Source organism: Bos mutus, chromosome 25 (genome assembly GCF_027580195.1).
Source record: "Bos mutus isolate GX-2022 chromosome 25, NWIPB_WYAK_1.1, whole genome shotgun sequence".
Classification (NCBI taxonomy): Eukaryota; Metazoa; Chordata; class Mammalia; order Artiodactyla; family Bovidae; genus Bos; species Bos mutus.
The window spans coordinates 5,040,953-5,061,429 of NC_091641.1; the positions used below are offsets into that span (position 1 = coordinate 5,040,953).

Sequence of the window (20,477 nt, forward strand, 5' to 3'; positions counted from 1 at the left end):
CTGGCTGGCCCGTGCGCATGCCAGCATCCTGTCACACCATGCAGAAACCCTGTGTGAATCAGGTGTGTTCAAATAATACTTAAAAAAAGTGAACACTGAAGAACTCAAGAGGAGCTTTAAAACCACAACTTAGATTTTAAAATATAAGAAAAACTGGTGCAGTAAAAGAGAACAGTGGTCTAAACTGGGGGGACGGGGGACGGGCTACCAAGCAACACTACCTCTCAGCAACCGACTCCCCAGCACACACATTCTCTTAGAGGTGAACGGGTGAGGGGCTTGGACTGGGTCAGCGGCTCCCAAGTCCTCAGGAGCAGGACAAGTGCAGCCTTTCTTGCTTTTCATGCTGAAATGTCTTTTGTCTCATGAAACAAAGTATAAGACAATGCTGACAACCTTTAAAATTGTTTCAAATAAGTCATTATGTGGCTTATCCCAAACCTATACAGTGCTGTACATCAGTTACCTCTCAATAAAACGGGAAGAAAAAAAAAGCATTTGATAAACAATTTTAAAATATACTATGTTTCAAAGTCAAACAACTCTATGTTCTCCAAACTTTCTCATGTGAAATTCTTTATGATTCCGACTCAATCTCAGTGATCAGACACCCCCGCCAATCTTTCTATCTCTACGTGGCAACACCTTATTTCTCTGGTGTTTCATCAGCTATTTCAATGATGTTTCACTCATTCCCATTTTAATAACGTGGCCAATACGCAGAGGAATCCATTGATGTGCTCCCAGCCTTAAAAGTTACAACGGCTTAAAAACAACGCAAAAACAAAAACAAATGAGATCAGGCATCATCAGAAGTCACCTTAGGAGACAGGCTTTCTCAGGCAAAAAGGAGAAAAAATGCCTGTTAATCGGAACCAAGGCAGAACCAAAGTTATACTACAATTCAAGAATACCATTGCTAACAGAAGGATGGTGGCATGCCTACAGATTCAGGAAAAGGGCTGTGAACAGGAATCTGGCAAGTCTGCCTGGACTGTCCCACTGAGGACCTCTCTGAGGAGACACTCCCGTGGGGCAACCGGAGCAAAAGAACCCAGTCTGCCCACTCCGCTCTGCCCACTCCCGAGACAGCGTCCGTCCATCCATACGGACACGGCACCGAGTCAGTTTCAGGCCTCTGACAGGCAGGTCTGGCGGGGCACCCAGACCTCAGAGGAAGGGCTGTCACCCGGGACCGTGCAGCACGTGGAGCGTCCTGCCTGGCCGGGCCCTAATGACCACACCGCTGCACACTCGGCCACGGCTCCTGCGGGCCCGCCGCCGGCCCTCGCCGCCCTCCAAACTCCCGGCTGCAGGGCCAGTGCCTAGCTCGCCAAGTTGTCTCCCCCTGCTCCCCTCCTTCTTTCGGAGAAAAGACGGCGATCCAGGCGCTCAAGGAAGCCTTCCCCAGGTGCGGGGAGTCAGGTGGGGGACCGGGAACCTCGGCGCGGCGCGGCTCCGCTGCCTCACCTTCCTCGCTCACGTCGTCCACGAAGTCCTCGGGATCGCTGAAGGAGGGCTCGTCCGCGCCGCCGTCCTCCGCCGCGCCGTCCGGATCCCCGCCCGCCCCCTCGGACCCGGCCTCGGCCGCCGCGTCCTGCGCCTGCTCCGCCGGGGCCTCGCCGGCGAGCTGGGCAGAGGACTCCTCGGGCGGCGGCGGGGTGGTGCCGGGGGTCGCGTCGGCTTTCCCTTCCCCGTCGGCCGCGGGCTCAGCCGGACCCTCAGGCCCCGGCCCGGCCTCCGCCTCCGCGTCCTCGCCGCCCGCCGCCTCCTGCACGCCGGGCCGCGCCACCTCCGCCCCTGGCGACGGCTCGGCTGCCGCCTGCTCCGGCCCGGGCTCGGCGCGCTGCTCGGTCGCCTCGGGCGCCGCCACGTTCTCCGCGTCCTGCATGGCCCTCCGCTGCCGCCTCGCCCGGTCTCGCCGCGCTTCCGACTCTCCCAGGCCGCACCGCGCGCCTACCTCCCGGCCATGTGCGTGCGGCGGGGCCGCCCACGGGCACGGGGGGGCCCGCGCCCTGACGCCGTCCCGCGCGCCCGGACGAGCTCGCAGGGCGGGGCTGTGTCTGCCGCGGACTGCGACGGCGCCCCCGCCACGAGCGCCGGCCCCAGGCGGAGCAGCGCCCTTGTCTCGGTCAGTCTACAGGCGGCTTGAGAACCAGGCTGCCCCACCTCAGGCAGCGGATGGTTCCGTCCAACATGGCAGCACCGCGTCCTCCTCCCGTCAGGCCGCGCGGCGGGGAGAGACCACCTGTGAAGCCGCAGGGAGGCACCAGGCGTCCGCCTAGCGCGCGGGGCGCGAGAGCACCCTTCGCTTACACGCTGATGCCCGCGGCAACGATAGCACAAAATACTCTGGTTGGGATATCTTGGCCTTTCACCAAACACTTAACTTACGTTACCAAGTTCCACCTCTACACGTCGGCTTTTAGACTCGTCTACTGACTGGGCAAAAGAATGGGCGATTCCAAAATACAGAAGGAATACCTGGCGAGCCAGAGAAGGCCCAGGCTGCTACAGGGACGACCGCCTGGCGCAACTCAGAAGGGAATGAGCGCTGCTTTGATCCCTCAAACCCACGTTCACCGCGGCGGCTGTAATTCCCCTTTCCCCATTCTGATGGTCACCATGGTTCGACCCGCGCGGGCCTCCGCCCCCTGACGCGCGCGAGAGCACGGCCACGGGGCGGGGCGGGGCCAGGCGCGGGAGGGGGCGGGGCCAGGCCCGAGGGGCGGGGCTGTATGGGGCGGGGCCGCCGCGGGCGGGGTTAGAGGGCGTGGCCTGCGCGGCCAGGTTCTGAGTTACCTGAGGCGCAGGGGCGCGCGGCAGGTATACCGTGTTTCCATTTCTGTCTTTTGGATTTTGTGGAGCACGCGGGCCACCGCTCAGTGTAAATGTTTTAGTTCTAAAAAAGAAGGCGGTGCTGCGGCGGCAGGTGGGACGGGAGTTTAGGACAGTTTGGGAAGACGGATAGAGTGCCGGATGCCGACAGTGTGAACGCGCTTCGTGCCTCTGAACTCTGCTCTGAAAAATGGATAACACTGTAAACGGAGTGCTGGCTGTATTTTACCTCAGGTGACAGGAAAAGAGAAAAGATCCAGGGTTCTCAGGTTGCGTACCTGTGAGTTCGAATGCTCCCTGTCTTTCAGCTTTTGTAGCTGTGGGCAGCCCCACGGCCTCTCTGCCTCGGCCTCCTCACCTGTGAAATGAGGTGCGTGGTCCAGGGACGGGCTTCAAAAGGGAAACTAACTTTTCCTGGCCGTCAGAATTACCCTACTATTTTCTGCTGTCTTCCATAGTTTTCACAGGTTGCTGGGCTCTGCCAGCGCTTTTCTTCTAGAAGGTGCTATTGGTGACAAAGCAATGAACAATAAGTGAATGTGTGTGTGCTCAGTCGTGTCCAACTCTTTGTGACCCCATGGACTGTAGCCCACCAAGCTCCTCTGTCTGTGAGATTTGTCGGGCCAGAATACTGGAGTGGGTTGCCATTTCCTCCTCCCGGGGATCTACCTGACCCAGAGATGGAACCCTCCTCTCTTGCATCTCCTGCATTGGCAGGCAGATTCTTACCACTGAGCCACCTGGGAAAGCCCCTTAATAAGTGGATATTCACGGAAAGCTTGAAAGCAGCTGACCTTAGCTGAGCAGCTACATGTTTCTTAGGAAAGACTTCTCCGGTGTGCAGGTATTGTAAATATTAGCCACTCATTACTATTTCCCAGCGGAGGGACTCCTATCTTATTCTGCAGGTAAAATTATGAATGTGCTCATGATGCAAAAAAAAAGTGTATTTTCAAAGTACATCCCGCAGTGTTCTAGCAAGAAAACCAGCAAGACCATCCGCAGTTCCTCCACCCTCCAGAGTTTGAGGAGTGCTGAGGGGAAAGTTCAGAGTATATCAGGGCCTGAGTGGGAGGCACTCTGTGTGCGGGGTACAGAGGGAGGAGGCATTTGCAGTTCTTGTCTCAGAGTCGCAGTGCTGTGGGGGCAACTGTCAGGAGTCAAACACCACAGAAGTCAGGCTAAAAGTACATCTGCCATAGAGTCAGAAACCCTTTGGCACCCTTTCAGAAGGGGAAGCTAGGGGACCTCCCTGGCCGTCCAGTTAAGAATCGATGCTTCCACTACTGGGTGTATGGGTTCAATACCTGGTTGGGGAACTAAGTCCTACGTGCCATGAAGTGCAGCCAGGAAGTTTCTAAGAAGGAGGACCCTGCCCTCCTCAATTGTGGGTGCCCCTGCTCGCTCACTTCCAACAGACACGTGGTGGCAGAAGTGATGCCATGTGACTTCCAAGTGTGGGTCCTAAAAATGATAAGCTTCCACCTGGCGCTCTCTCTTGGGCCGCTGGGCCTGAAAGAAGCTAGCCACCTTTCCCGGAGGACACCCCAGCAGCCCATGGAGGAGCCCGCTCTGAGGAGGGCCCCCATGTGGAGGAGGTCCAGTCCCTGGCCAATCAGCACCCGGCTCCCAGACCCCTCCATCCAAAGTGCAGCCGTGTTGGCTGCAGCCTGAGCCCAGCTCTTGAGAGAGGGCTCAGGAGACGCCAGCACCTTGATCTTGGCCGTCCAGCCTCCGGAACGGTGAGAAACGGACGTGTTGCTTTAAGCCTTCCGGGCTGTGGTGTTTTGTTATAGCAGCCCGCACTAACACATTAGATAAATATGTGAATACAGAGGAACAAGCCTAGAAGGATACAGGTTCAGCTGAGAAGGGTTTGATGAAACCGAGCGGCTGTGGTGGCGCTGGCCAGAGAAGTGCCAACTGAAATCCAGGTGGTGGGCGGGCAACTGTTCCTGGAAAAGTCTCTCAACATGTCTGTGCGTTGGCAAATTTTTATGATAAATTGTTGGGAAGGAGTGGGGAGGACTTCCAGAGGCCCCCTGCTGGAAGAGTTGGAGCCTCAAAAAGAATAAAAAGCTGTATGTGTTTGACATGTTTAAGTTCATTTGTTCGTAGTGCTGTGTTTTAAAAATCCCGTTGCTGGATTTTAAAAACAGGTGGATATTGCTGGGGCATTGTCTCGTTCTGAAAATAGATAAAAGACTGAAGCAATATAGTTAACTTTGCCTTTTTAATTTTATCTTTATATTTCACAGTAACCAAACCGTTGATGAGGGAAAGCTCTTATTTATAAAATAATTCTAGCCAATACATGTAGATGGTTCAATAAAATTAGATACGCAACAGTTTGCAAACCTTATGAAATAACCATCCAAGGAGTGGTCCTGAAACGGTGGTGAGAGGCCGGTGGGGAGCTGTGGATCGGAGGGACCAGGATGACAGCATCTGAATTTAAAGCTGTAATTTTCCCTCTAAGCACTACTTTAGTTACATCCCACAAATTATAATATGTTGTATTCTCCGTTGAAAATGTTTTCTAGTTTCCATTATGATTTCTTCTCAGATCTGTAGATTGTTTGGAGATGTGGTCTTAATATACACCTATTTAAGAATTTTTCAGATATGTCTCCAAATCTGGTTTCTGGTTTAATTATGTTGTGAGCAGAGAACATACTTTGCTTTTTGGTTTTTATTTTGGCCATGCTGCTTGTGGGATCTAAGTTTCCCGACCAGAGATCAAACTCGGGCCCTCTGCAGGGAAAGCGTGGGGTCCTAACCAGGGAATTCCCCAGAGAACACACTTTGCATGATTTCAGTCCTTTTGAAAATGTGTTGAGATCTGTGGCCAAGAATGTGGACTCCCTTGGTGCGCGTTCCTTGAACTGCTGCTGTGGGTGAATGTCCAGGAAGCATGACCGAGACCCAGCGGGCCCGGGCATTGCTCCATCCAGGAAGCATCACCGAGATCCAGCGGGCCCCGAGCCTTGCTCCAGTCTTTGAACACTTTTCTGATTTTCTGTCCCTGTGTCCCATCAGTTGCTGAGAGGCACATGTTGGAAGCTTCCACTCTAACGATGGATTTGTCTCTGTCTGTTTTATCGCTTCTTCCACGTACCTTGAAGTTCTGCACCGTGTACACGTCCGCTTAGGGCTGCTTTGTCTTCTTGACGAGTTGGCCATCTTGCCGTTTTAAATACTTCTTTTTATTCCTGCTAATATCCCCTGGTCTCCAGTTTACTTCGTCTGGTACTAATACAGCAGACTTCCAGCTTTCTTCCTTTTCCTCTTTTAAGTTGTATTTATTTAGTTTTGGCTGTGCTGTGTCTTTGCTGCTTTGTTGTTTGGGGTGAGAAGGAATAAGGATATGAGTCTAGAGGGCGGGGCGTGCGAGCCGAGTGCGCTCTGAGGCGGCTGGCAAGCAACTGTGTACATTGTGCTTCTGGTCGGCAGCGCAGTCACAGCGACCACGTATCCACCTCTGGCTTACCATCGTGGCACTTTTGACCAGAGCAGCTCCAACTTGGGCCTAGAACGTTATTTCAACATATCAAAAACCTATTTTTAAACTTAAAAGCATTTTAAGGCCAAGTTTAGAGTTCCTTTTGAAATCATGAGTTTGACAGTTTTATTTCAATTACATTAGGAGAAGGGGATGACAGAGGATGAGATGTTTGGATGGCATCACCAACTCAATGGACATGAGCTTGGGTAAACTCCAGGAGTTGGTGATGGACAGGGAGGCCTGGCGTGCTGTAATCGATAGGGTCACAAAGAGTCGGACACAACTGAGCGACTGAACTGAACCTGACTAGGTAACTATTAAAAGGGAAAATGTTCTGGCAAGTTCCCACCCACTTTGGGAAACCTGGGGCTTAGGAGCAAAGGAGAGACCTGGGCTAGGTCTAAGCTGCCTCCCTTGTTAGATGACCTTGGGCCGTTTATTCATCATCGCTAAGCTTCAGTTTCCTTATCTTAAAAATGGGAATAACAATAATATTTGCCTCATAGGCTTGGGAGAAGTTTCAGTAAGATTAGGTGGGTGACTTATGCCTTTTTTATCTGTATTGTTATTGTTGCTCAGGCCCTAAGTTTTGTCTGACTCCTGGTGACCCCATGGACCGCAGCAAGCCAGGCTCCTTTGCCCTCTGTCTTCCTTATTTACCTGTAGGTTTATCTTAAAACAGTGAGAAGTATTTTCAAGAGGGCTAACCTGGTTCTCATTGGAAAGGACACAGATGCTGGGAAGGATTGAAGACAAAAAGAGAAGGGGGTGGCAGAGGATGAGATGGTTAGACAGCATCACCAACTCAAGGGACTCCGGGAGATAGTGGAAGACTGAGGAGCCTGGCGTGCTGCAGTCCACGGGGTCAAAAAGAGCTGGACACAACTGAGTGGCTGAACAACAACCACAACAGCCTGCTTCTGAAGCGTGGAGGTCACCTCTGGTTTTCAGCAGGAGGCTCAGAGCTGGGACGTGCCCAGTGCCTGAGGCTGGAGGGCAATGGATGAGGTGGCAGGGGCTCCCGATGCCTGCCGGAGGTCTCGGGGTGGCAGGGTCCCCAGCAGGGAGGTTCACGGCTTTCGAACTTCTTTGTTGCCACCTGCAGCCTGAGCCGAATTTCGAGAACCTTGTTGGGCTGGAGGGATTGGCTGGTAGTGGTGTGAACCGAGGCCTAGGCTGCCCACCTCACCTCCTGGCCACTGGCCAGCCTGGGTGGCTTTGTCAGCTCTTTGTCAGCCTGAAGGACCGCCCCTGAAAAACAAACAGTTAAAAAACATGAAACTGAGTTTCTTCTTGGCCAGGTGAGCGGAGGCTAGGGTTGAAAAAGAGGAGACTACGAGCCAGGTGCACATGGAGTCTGCCCTCTCACGGTGTACCGTGCTGTGTGCAGCACACGCTAAGTGCCCGGGAAGTGGTGTTGTTATCAGCTCTGACGGCCTGATTTTGCACACACCTGTCTAGCCAGCCTGCTCTCACGGGACTGGGGGGCACAGGTGAGAGGCACCCCTCTCCGGGCCGCAGAGAGCGGACCCGAGGGAACTGGACGCGCTCAGACGACGAGGCCTTAGGGAAAACGCTGGATGGCACCAGTTGTGGTGGTTCTTGCCGGTGGTCCACGTGGGGAATGACCGACACCTCGTTCCTCTGACACGAGGTGGGAGGGAGACACATAAACAAGGGAAATGAAAGGGCTTCCCTGGTCGCCCAGGAGTTGAGACTCTGCGCTCCCAGCGCAGCGGGCCTGGGTTCAATCCCAGTCAGGGAACTAGGATCCTGCGTGCCACGTGGCTGAAACAAAAATAAATACTCTATAAGATAAATTTTTTTAGAAAAAAGGGAGGCGAGGCAAGGAGGGGTCTGCTCATTGGTCTCGTGTGGACGGCAGCCCCACTGCTGTGTTTGAGGTGCTTCAAGGCAGGGAGCCCCGATTACGAGGACGTGCTGTGTGCTGGCCAAAGCCCGAATGCGCACACTGCCACAGGTGCACAGCTGGAGCAGCTTTGTATCCAGGAAACCGTGGCCGGTCAGGACGCAGAGCTTTTCATCCTCTGAAGCTTCCTCTCGCCCCTTTGCACGGCAGCCCCCCTCTGCCCCCAACCCAGGCACCACTGATTTGGGGGAGAAGGAATCTAAGTGGTGGGAAAAGAAAATAAAAACAAAGCTAGTGGCGGAGGAGGGGAAATTGAGAAACAGCAGGATGCCATCCAAGTTTCTGTTTGCAAAATTGCTCTGTGCATGTACATGCATTTGCGAGAGAAGCTGGGCTTTGAGAACAGATTTGCATTTTCTTTGTGATTTTTGTATCGAGTTAGAAGGGGCAGAACCTCAGTGGGCAGAACCTCAGATGGCTGCCACCGCCGTGGCCCTCAGGGTGCTGTACTAAGGTAAGGTAAGAGAGCAGCCTTGTTCCCGGGAAATACTCCCAGAAGTATTTCAAAGTAAAAGGCTGTGATGAAGCAACTTACTCTCAAACATATAAATAAGGATTGCAAGTGATGGAGCATGTCGGTAAGATGTTAACAGCAGTGAACAAGAGGTGGGAAACCTCCTAAACTTGGGGGAGATTGGGAACAAGCATGGCGAGTTTTTTCTAGGAGCTCCAGGGCTTGACGCAGCATTTGCAAATGTCTGTTGAGTGAATGAATGATTGAATAAATGAAGGAACTAATGAGTTAGTAAATAAGGGGTGTGATAATCTTGGCTGAAATTGAAAGACGCTTGCTCCTTGGAAGAAAAGCTATGACCAACCTAGATAGCATATTAAAAAGCAGAGACATTACTTTGCCAACAAAGGTTCATCTAGTCAAGGCTATGGTTTTTCCAGTAGTCAGGTATGGATGTGAGAGTTGGACTGTGAAGAGAGCTGAGTGCCGAAGAATTGATGCTTTTGAGCTGTGGTGTTGGAGAAAACTCTTGAGAGTCCCTTGGACTGCAACGAGATCCAACCAGTCCATCCTAAAGGAGATCAGCCCTAAATATTCATTGGAAGGACTGATGCTGAAGCTGAAACTCCAATACTTTGGCCACCTGATGCGAAGAGCTGACTCATTGGAAGAGACCCTGATGCTGGGAAAGATGGAAGGTGGGAGGAGAAGGGGACCACAGAGGATGAGATGGCTGGATGGCATGACCGACTCGACGGACATGAGTTTGAGCAAACTCTGGGAGTTGGTGATGGACAGGGAAGCCCGCGTGCTGCAGTCTATGGGGTCACAACGAGTCGGACACAACTGAGCAACTGAACTTAGCTGAACCGAATCTTGGCTGGACAAAGATACAGGGCAGCGGTCCTCAAGCTTTTTGGCACCTGGGACTGGTTTCATGGAAGACAGTTTTCCCACAGACTGGGGAGGACATGGGGTGGTTTCAGGATGATTCGGGTGCATTACATTTATCGTGCACTTTCTTCCTGTTATTACTACATAGGCTCCACCTCAGATCATCAGGTATCAGATCCTAGAGGTTGGGGACCCCTGATGTAGAGAAATCTGTGTAGTAACATTGACCTTTTTGTGAAGTTTCATTTTGAGCAACAGCCTGTCTCACTCACGGTGCACTGTCGCGGCCAGCACACTGTCCGGCAAAAATATAATGTGAACCACGTATGTAATTTTAGAACTGTCCAGTGACCGCCTGAGAAGTGTAAAAAGAATCTGTTGGTTCAGTCACTCAGTCACTCAGTCATGCCCGACTCTTTGCAACCCCATGGACTGCAGCAACCAGGCTTCCCTGTCCATCACCAACTCCTGGAGCTTGCTCAAACTCATGTCTATCGAGTTGGTGATGCCATCCAACCATCTCATCCTCTGTCATTCTCTTCTCCTCTGGCCTTCAATCTTTCCCAGCATCAGGGTCTTTTCTAATGAGTCAGTTCTTCACATCACATGGCCAAATTATTGGAACTTCAGCTTCAACATCAGTCCTTCCAATGAATATTCAGGACTGATTTCCTTTAGGATGTACTGGTTTGCTCTCCTTGCAGTCCAAGGGACTCTCAAGAGTCTTCTCCAACACCACAGTTCAAAAGCATCAATTCTTTGGCGCTCAGCCTTCTTCACAGTCCAACTCTCACATCCATAAATGACCACAGGAAAAACCATAGCCTTGACTAGACGGACCTTTGTTGGCAAAGTAATATCTCTGCTTTTGAATATGCTATCTAGGTTGGTCATAACTTTCCTTCCAAGGAGTAAGTGTCTTTTAATTTCATGGCTGCAGTCACCATCTGCAGTGATTTTGGAGCCCCCCAAAATAAAGTCTGACCCTGTTTCCACTGTTTCCTCATCTATTTCCCATGAAGTGATGGGACCGGATGCCATGATCTTCGTTTTCTGAATGCTGAGCTTTAAGCCAACTTTTTCACTCTCCACTTTCGCTTTCATCAAGAGGCTTTTTAGTTCCTCTTCACTGTCTGCCATAAGGGTGGTGTCATCTGCATATCTGAGGTTATTGATATATCTCCCGGCAATCTTGATTCCAGCTTGTGCTTCCTCCAGCCTAGCGTTTCTCATGATGTCCTCTGCATATAAATTAAATAAGCAGGGTGACAATATACAGCCTTGATGTACTCCTTTTCCTATTTGGAACCAGTCTGTTGTTCCATGTCCAGTTCTAACTGTTGCTTCCTGACCTGCATATAGGTTTCTCAAGAAGCAGGTCAGGTGGTCTGGTATTCCCATCTCTTTCAGAATTTTCCACAGTTTATTGTGATCCACACAGTCAAAGGCTTTGGCATAGTCAATAAAGCAGAAATAGATGTTTTTCTGGAACTCTGCTTGCTTTTTCCATGATCGAGCAGATGTTGGCAATTGGATCTCTGGTTCCTCTGCCTTTTCTAAAGCCAGCTTGAACATCTGGAATTTCACGGTTCATGTATTGCTGAAGCCTGGCTTGGAGAATTTTGAGCATTACTTTACTAGCGTGTGAGATGAGTGCAATTGTGCAGTAGTTTGAGCATTCTTTGGGATTAGAATGAAAACTGACCTTTTCCAATCCTGTGGCCACTGCTGAGTTTTCCAAATTTGCTGGCATATTGAGTGCAGCACTTTCACAGCATCATCTTTCAGGATTTGAAATAGCTCAACTGGAATTCCATCACCTCCACTAGCTTTGTTCATAGTGATGCTTTCTAAGGCCCACTTGACTTCACATTCCAGGGTGTGAAAGAATAGGTAAAATCAATTTTAATAATGTGTTTCATTTAACCCAATGTATTCAAATATTATTTCTTTAACATATAATCAACGTTAAAATCATTGAGACATTTTTATATTCATTTTTCCATTTGAAGTCCTGGCAGTCCAACACAAACTTTACTTACAGCACTTCTCAATCTGATCACTAAATTTTAATTGAAATACTTGATCTGTATTTTGATTTCATAAAATTTACAATTGAAAAACTAGATCCATATACCCAAATTGTTCCAAACACACTTGAAAGTTTTTCCATAGCTGAATGAGGATGGCTTTTAAATTTCAATTAAAGGAAATAAAATGAAAAATTCGGTTCCCTAGGCACACATGTTGTTGTTCAGCTGCTAAGTCGTGTCTGATTCTTGCGACCCTGTGGACTCTAGCACTCCATCCTCCACGATTTCCTGGAGTTTGCTTGGATTCATGTCCACTGAGTGGGTGATGCCAGGTACGCCAGCTGCCTGTCACGTGCTCGACGGTCCCCTGTGCCAGTGTGTGCTGCGTTGGACAGTGTAGGGGTACATGTTCCCTAAATATGGGTGGATGAATGAGTGAGTGCAGCTAGGCTGGTTAGACCACGCTCTCATAAGGGTTTCATAGTCAATCAAGAGCATGCTGTTAAAGGAAAACATCAAGTAGCAAAATCATATGTGCAATATTGCATTTCTGTTTTGTAAAATATTAAATAAGTAGGGATCTGCCCGGCAGTCTAGTGGTTAAGAGTCCGTGCTTTCCGTGCAGAGGGTGCTGGTTGGATCCTTGGTTGAGACGACTAAGATCCCACATGCCATGTGGTGCAACCAAAAAAGAAAAATTGAAAAAAATTAAGTAAATGTTAGTATATGCACAGGTGAAATATGTATCAGATTGTATGCAATGAACTCAGTACGTGTTCACTGAGAGCCAGGCCTGCTGGAGTCGCCGAGTTAAGGCCTCTGCCCTGACGGAGCTGCTGCTCTGGCGGGGGAGACAGTGGAAAGCTGGAGAGTGGAGGGTGGCCGTGGAGAGAAACGGAAGCTGGTGGGGCAGGATGAAGGCAGCACCAGCCTGGGGGCGCCCCTGAAGAGGACGCATCCGGGCTGAGACCTGGGAAGCCAGCAGCGGTAGCAGCGTGCTGCTCCCACGGAGGAAGTGACTTCCTGGGATCTCAGGAAACACGTGTCGGCAGAGAAACAAGGCGCCCGCAGGGGGCGCCCTCAGCCCGCCCTTTTCGGTCCATGAACTGGGGCTGCATTTTCGCTCTCCCGTCTCTTGCTCACCCTGTGGAAAGCCCAAAGATGAGTTTTGCAGTCATTTCTCTAGAATGTTGTATCTGAACAGGGCTGTAAGATGGAACAGGAGGGTCTAATCTGGCCCAGACCCCCCAGAGCTCTCCCCTTCTCCCCTGACCGAAACTACATCTGCCTTCACCAAGGCTAATTCAACTTCTTCAAATGGGCTCGGTCAGAGTCTGCCTTCAGCGCTGAAGACCCTGGGCGAATTATTCATCTCATCTGAGCCACTTCCTAGCTATGAACCGGGTCAAAACCCTGACTTTGAAACAAGGTTGTGGGGTCCCTGGAGTGGGCAGTGCCTCTGCCTGGGTCCTGGTTGGTCCTGGGGTAGCTGAAGCCAGCTGCCAGGCACTGTCGTGGGTGCTCACTTGGTTCCTGGGACAGCCCCCAGGTGGGGATGCTGGTGTCCCCACAGGCGTGGGGGCGGTCCAGCCAGCCTCCGGTGGTCTCAGAGGCTGTGCTCCGCCCGATTGCCTGCCGTGGGGCTGTCTGTGGGGTGGCAGAGTCAAGGCACGACTTAGCAACCGAAAGGCGAATGAGAACAGCCTCCCTGTTTCAGAGACGGATGCCTTCAGCGGTGTCCTTCCTGAAGACAGGTGGAGCTTGTGACGCTGTACCCCTCAGCAGGAGGGGAGAATGGGGGTATGAGCCGAGAGGGAAGAAAATGACACTCCTCTGGAGCCAGGCCAAACCTCCCCCCCGAACCCCCCCACCCGGCTCCCGGTGTCTGATTACCTAGAGCAGGAGGATTTATTGAGCACCCAGTAGGAGCCAGGCACTGCCTTAGATACTTTATAAACACTGTCTCATTTAATCTTTTCAGCATTTTTTTTAACTCAAAGTACAGAGTAGCATATACACACCATTCACTTACATCCAGATTTTTAAATGTTAACATTTTACCATATTTGCCTTAAGGTTTTTCTTTCTAAGGGGAAAAAAAAAGGATTTGAAGCCCCTTTCTATCTCTCCTAAACCGAATCTTCTCCACATGCCCCCACCCTGCCCAGAAGAAGTCATCATGCATCTGTAAGCAACACATACATTGTTTGGTCTCGTCCAACAAAAGTTTTACTGATTGTAGATTCACAGACAGTTGTAAGAAATAAAAAAAAAAGAAAAGAAATAAAACAACTTGCCTAGTTTCCCTTAATGATGCAGAATTACCGTATAGCATCCCACCAGAGTTCCTGGTGGCTCAGACGGTAAAGCATCTGCCTGCAATGCGGGAGACCTGGGTTCGATCCCTGGGTGGGAAAGATCCTCTGGAGAAGGCAATGGCACCCCACTCCAGTACTCTTGCCTGGAAAATCCCATGGATGGAGGAGCCTGGTGGGCTACAGTCCATGGGGTCGAAAAGAGTCGGACACGACTGAGCGACTTCACACACACACATCCCATCCAGGCAGTAGTGAAGTGAAAGGGGCTTCCCTGATGGCTCAGTTGGTAAAGAATCCGCCTGCAATGCAGGAGTCCCCGGTTAGATTCCTGGGTCGGGATGATCCCCTGGAGAAGGGATAGGCTACCCACTCCAGTATTCTTGGGCTTCCTTGGTGGCTCAGCTGAAAAAGAATCCGCCTGCAATGTGGGAGACCTGGGTTCGATGCCTGAGTTGGGAAGATCCCCTGGAGAAGGGAAAGGCCACCCGTTCCAGTGTTCTGGCCTGGAGAATCCTGTGGACTGTGTAGTATTTAATCAGATTGTTTGGGGCTTCCCTCTTAGCTCAGCTGGTAAAGAATCCGCCTGCAATGCAGGAGTCCCGGGTTTGATTCCTGCATTGGGACAATCCCCTGGAGAAGGAATAGGCTACCCACTCCAGTATTCTTAGGCTTCACTGGTGGCTCAGCTGGTAAAGAATCCGCCTGCAATGCGGGAGACCTGGGTTCGATGCCTGGGTTGGCAGGATCCCCTGGAGAAGGGAGCGGCTGCCCCTTCCAGTGCTCTGGCCTGGAGAATTCTGGACTGTGTGGTACGCAGGACTGTCATACCACCCACCTGTCCTGTAGAGGTTTCCCGTTTCCCACTTTGTCCACGCTTGCCTGTTGTGTCTTTAAAGGTACACCAGTCGTATACTGTGCGTCTCCTGCAACGTACTTTTTCAGCCAAAACGATGTTTTGGAGCCGTCTACCTTGGTACATGCTGTTCTAGTGCATCCATTGTGTGAATACGCTGCAATTTATCATTCATTCCACGCTGACCTCGAAGCAGGCTGGGGTCTGTGTGTTACACACAGTGCCTCAGTGAAGAGGCTCGTATCTGTCACCCCGGCCGTAGATCAGAGGGGATGACTAGAAGGGGAATTTCCGAGTCATAAGACATCTGCACTCCAATTTATTAGACATTAGCAGCTTGTCCTCCACAGCATTCGCACTCCCTGCAGCAGTGTAGGAGTATTTCTGTTTCTCTTCATCTCCTGTTCATGAAAGGGTATCTATCTCACTGCTCTTCGAATTTGCATTTCCCTGATGTAAGTGGATTTCTGACTTAAGCAGAAAAGGAAGTTATTAAAAGTAGATAAAATCTCCAGGAGGGCTGGGAAACCGGGCTCAAAGCTGAGCAGACAGAAGTGTGCGGACCCGGCCAAGAATGGGCGGTGAAGACAACGCTGGGCCCAGATGTCAGAGCTGCACCCAGCCCCTGATGCTAGTGGAAGCCCCCCACCCCCAGCCCCCTAGATGTGGGCGCAGTGCGTGGCTGCTGTGAGTTATCACCGTCGTGGAGGCCGCTCTGCCTCAGGACCCCAGCTTCACGTCAGCCTGGCTGGGTGCCGCTGGGACTGCGTGCCGGAGATTTCACCTCCAGGGGTGTCGGGACTCGCAAAGGAAGGAATTCCTCAAACATGGAAAAGCAGGTTCACGTGTGGTATGGCCAAAAGACAGCAGGTGTCAGCAGACCTGACTCGAGTGAGGCCGAGCACCTTCTATGTTTACTGGCGCTGAGCCTTCCTTTTCAGGAAAGGAACAAGGAACGTATATGTGCGTATGAGTGAGTCACTCTGCAGTACAGCAGAGACTGGCACAGCGCTGTGAACCAACTGTTCTTCCCTGTGAGAAGAGAGTGCCTTGTGAAGACAGACACCCAGGGAACAGGCAGCTGCGTGAGGTGTCTGCAAGCCCAGGACCACCGAGGACTGCGGCAGATGCGGGAAGCTGGGAAAGCCAAGGAGGGCTTCTCGTCCGGCGGGTTTCAGGGGGACCGTGACCACCAGCAACGTGATTTCAGACTTCAGGCCTCCCGAGCCGCGAGGCAGTGCAGCTCTGTGGCTCTGAGAAGTCACGGATTGTGGCGCTTTGTTAGGGCAGCCCCAGGAAAGGAATACATGTGGCAAATTACCTTGATGGATTTAAAACGTGACACCAAACTTGCATTTCACTTGGTCGAAGTACTTTTTACATATTGCTGGATTGGACTTGCTTATATTTTATTTTCTTCTATTTTGTTAAGGACTTCCGTGTTTGTGTTCAGGAAGAATATTATCTGTAGTTTTCTTGTGATGTATTTGTTTGATTTTGGTATTAAAGTGATTTTCTTTTAATGTCTTTGTCTTACTTCGGTATCACACTCTTACAGAAAGAGTTTGGGAGAATAGTTTCTTTAAGACTATTTTTTTAAGGGAAGTTCACAACAAAATTGAGAGGGAGATACAGAGAATGCCCACGTGCACCCTGCCCCCACAGGCATTACTGCCCACCCTTCATCGGCACCAATCTCCAGAGTGGGGGGTTTATGGTAATAAACGAATCTACACTGACACATCGTAATCACTCAAAGTCAGCAGCTCACCTTAGGGTTCACTCTCGATGTTCTTCACTCAGTGAGTTTAGATGAATTAGGGAAATGGTTTTGTTTCTTAATTTTCCATTTGTTTGTTGCTATTATGTTGTTTAGTCCCTAAGTCGTGTCTGACTGTTCTTCGACCCCATGGACTGGAGTCCACCCAGGCTCTGTCCATAGGATCTCACGGGCTACAAGACTGGAGTGGGTTGCCATTTCCTTCTCCAAGGGATCTTCCCCGCTTAGGAATCCAACTTGTGTCTCCTGCATTGGCAGGCAGATTCTTTACCGCTGAGCCACTAGGGAAGCCCTTGTTGATGCCGTGTAGAAATACAGTCGGTACTTCCCTGGCGGTCCAGTGGCTGAGACTCCATGCTGCCCATGCAGGGGGCCTGGGTCCAGTCCCTGGGCAGGGAACTCGATGCCACGTGCTGCAACTAAGAGCTGGAAGGCCGCAGCTGAAGGTCTCTCCTGCGGCAATGAAGACCCGGCACCGCCAAATCAACAAAAAAAGAAATACTAAAAAAAGAAAGACAGTAGATCTCTGTGTCTCGGTGCTGTGTCCTGCATCCTGGTAAATTCAGTTATTCTCATTCAACTTGGGTTTTTATTTTTAAGATTCCTTAGCATTTGAAAAATGTGCTTCCATATGCACCTTCCTTCCAATCTCTATGCCTTTTTTCTGCCTACTTCACAGGCGGGGGCCTCCAGTCAACGCTGAGTAGGAGCGCGGATGTCGTGCTTTATTGCCAGTCCTGGGGGAGACTGTTTAGTCTTTGGATGCATGATGGTAGTGCTAGACTCTCGATGCTCTTTACCAGGAAGAAGTTTCCTTATCATCCTAGTTTGCAGAGTTATAATTGTGAACGGGTGTTAAATTTCATCAGAATTTATCTGCATTTTTTTTTGAATTTATACTTTCTGCACATGAGATACTCAAATGAGTCTTCTGTTAATATGATGAGTTACACTGATTTTTTAAATAATGAAACCAACACTGCATTCCTGGCATATGCTCTGCTTGCATTAGATTGCTATTATTTTTTCCTTTAGAAGTTTGACAGAATTCACTAGAGAAGCCATATGGACTAGGAGTTTTCTTCACGAAGAAGGTTTTTTTTCCTTTTCTTTTTGGCCACACCTCAAGGCATATGGGATCTTAGTTTCCCGGCCAGGGATTGGAACCCAAGCCCCTGCACTGGGAGCACGGAGTCTTAACCACTAGACCACCGGGAATCTTCAGTTTTTTCCTTTTTAAATTGTAAAATATACATAACATCAACCATTTAAAAAGTGTACAGTTCAATGGCATTAATGGCTTGAAACAACAAAAATGTCGTCTTACAGATCTAGAGGTCACAAGTCTGAAATAAGACTCATAGGTTAAAATCTAGGTGTTGGCACGACTGCTGCTGTTGGAGGTTCCAGGAGAGAACCCCTTCCTTGCATCCTCCCGCTGCTAGACGCTCCTGGCATTCCCTGGCTCATGACTCCATTACTTCAGTCTCTGCCTTTAACATCACATGGCCTTCTGCCTAGCTTTGACAGTCTTTGAGGATTCCTCTTGTACAGCACTTTCATAATGACATGGAACCCGTCCAAGTAATTCAGGATAGTCCTTGGGACTTCTTGGTGGTGCAGTGGCTAAGGCCCCACACTCCCAATGCAGGGGCCCAGGTTCCATCCCTGGTCAGGGAACTGGATTCCACGTGCCGAAAGTAAGAGTGTTCATGCAACTGAAGATCCCACGTGCCGTGATGAAGATCAGAGATCCTGCGTACTGCACTTGAGACCTGGCACAGCCAAATGAATAAATACTAAAAAAAGTACTTTCATCCCACCTCAACATCCTCTGAAGTCTCCACCCTTTATAGCATCAACTCAAAGTCCAGAATCTTATCGAAATCTCATTAGCTCAAAAGTCACAAGACTCATTTGAATAATGTAAAACCGTTATGGGTGGGACTGAGTGTGTGATCCATCCTGAGGCAAAATTCCTTTCCATCTGTGCACTTAGAAAATAAGTGATCTAATCCCCAAATACAATGCTGATAGGTATAGGGTAACAGTTACAGACTTTCCCATTCAAAACAGGAGAAGGAATAAAAAAGGAATTGCAGTCCCAAGCAATTTTGAAATCCAGGTAATTTGTTGCTGGTCCAGCGGCTAATATTCTGTGCTCCCCATGAAGGGGGCCTAGGTTCAATCCCTGGTCAGGGAACTAGATCCCACATGCCACAACTAAAAAGATCCTGTGGACTTCCCTGCTGGCACGGTGGACAGGAATCCACTTGCCACTGCAGGAGACGCAGGTTTGATCCCTGCTCTGGGAAGACCCCACATTGTTGGTGTTCAGTCGTTAAGTCGCGTCCAACTCTTGGCGACCCCGTGGACTGCAGTGCACCAGGTTTCCCTGTCTTTCACTGTCTCCTGGAGTTTGCTCAAACTCATGTCCTTCGGAGCTGCCTCTTCACATCAGGTGGCCAAAGTATCAGAGCTTCAGCTTCAGCCCTTCCAATGAATAGTCAGGGTTGATTTCCTTTAGGACTGACGTTTGATCTCCTTGCTGTCTAAGGGACTCTCCAGATTCCACACACCAGGGAGCAACTCAGCCTGTGCGCACGACTGCCGAGCCCGAGTGCTATAGCTACTGGAGCCTGTGCGCCTAGAGCTCGGGCTCTGCAGCGAGAGAAGCCACACACCCCACTCGCCGCAACTGGAGAAAGTCTGTACAAAGCAAGAAGACCTATGCAGCCAAAAGGATAACTAAATAAATAGTTTAAAAAATTAAAAAGATCTTGTGTGTTGCAACTAAGACCTGGTGCACCAAGTAAATGAATAAATATTTGAATCCAGCGGCACACACTCAGGTCTCAAGGCCTAGGGATTATCCTGTGGCTTCCTGCTCTGCCCTCTGGGCCACGGCCCCACCCTCAGTCTTCTTGCTTTTTCAGCAAGGGTTAGCACAGGTTTGCAGCTGAGTAGTATTAGGAGGCTGTTTCCTGCCTGTAGAATTTTGAGGGTCAGGCAGCCTTCTTTCATTTCTTGTTTCTTTGTCCCTGTCCGTCCTAGCTGGCAGTATTTCTACTGATATAACATGCTCAGGAACCTATGGCTATCCCATGGACGCCACTGGAAAAGGGGCTCATCCACAGGTCTTTCCTGGATAATTCCATCTCTATCTTCCCTTCGAAGAGAACTAATCTCTTCCAACAGCCCTCTGTGTCACCAGGTACTGTGATGTTCCGTTCCTCTCTCGGCACGAGAAAAGTGCTGTTCAGCCACAGCCTTGGCTTTCTCTGCAAAGCACAGTTTCCTGATGGTGAGCCTCTTAGGCTACCTACTCCAATATTCTTGGGCTTCCCTGGTGGCTCAGCTGGTAAAGAATCTGCCTGCAATGTGGGACACAATCCCTGGATTGGGAAGATCCCCTGGAGAAGGGAAAGGCTACCCACTCCACTATTCTGGCCTGGAGAATTCCATGGACCGTGTAGTCCATGGGGTCGCAAAGAGTCGGACACGACTGAGCAACTTTCACTTTGCAACCTGGATAAGTTCTTTCCCTTATAACTGTGGGATACAGGTCAGCTAAGCTCTCTGTCGCTGCAGAACACGAGCCCATTTTCATCCAGTTTCCAACAACGTGTCCCTCATCTCCTCTGAGCCCTTGGCTGAAGGGTCCTTATGGCCACCAACGTCTGTTTATGACCATTCAAGTGCCGTCATCTAAGATGATACGGGTTTTCTTTAGCACAGTTAGCAGAATTGTTAACATCCGTATGCCTACTAACAGTCTATTCAAGGCAATCGAGGTGTTTTCTACTGTGCTCCTTAAAATTTTCCAGTGTCTACTCATTACCTAATTCTGAACTCACTTCCACGTTTTAGGT

General features: G+C 50.2%; 1 protein-coding gene across 2 annotated transcripts in view; it reads right to left on the reverse strand.

Annotated features, from left to right (window-relative positions):
- Window positions 1-2,634, reverse strand: part of EIF3B (eukaryotic translation initiation factor 3 subunit B) — an 18,921-nt gene extending 16,287 nt beyond the window's left edge. Inside the window, exon 1 of one of the 2 annotated variants that reach the window (XM_005887327.3) lies at window positions 1,471-2,634. In XM_005887327.3, coding sequence (XP_005887389.2) covers window positions 1,471-1,891 — 421 coding nt within the window. In that variant the 5' untranslated portion in view covers window positions 1,892-2,634. The remainder of the gene's footprint in view (window positions 1-1,470) is intronic. The other variant, XM_070362806.1, reaches the window with a different exon arrangement.
- Between the last annotated feature and the right edge of the window lie 17,843 nt (window positions 2,635-20,477).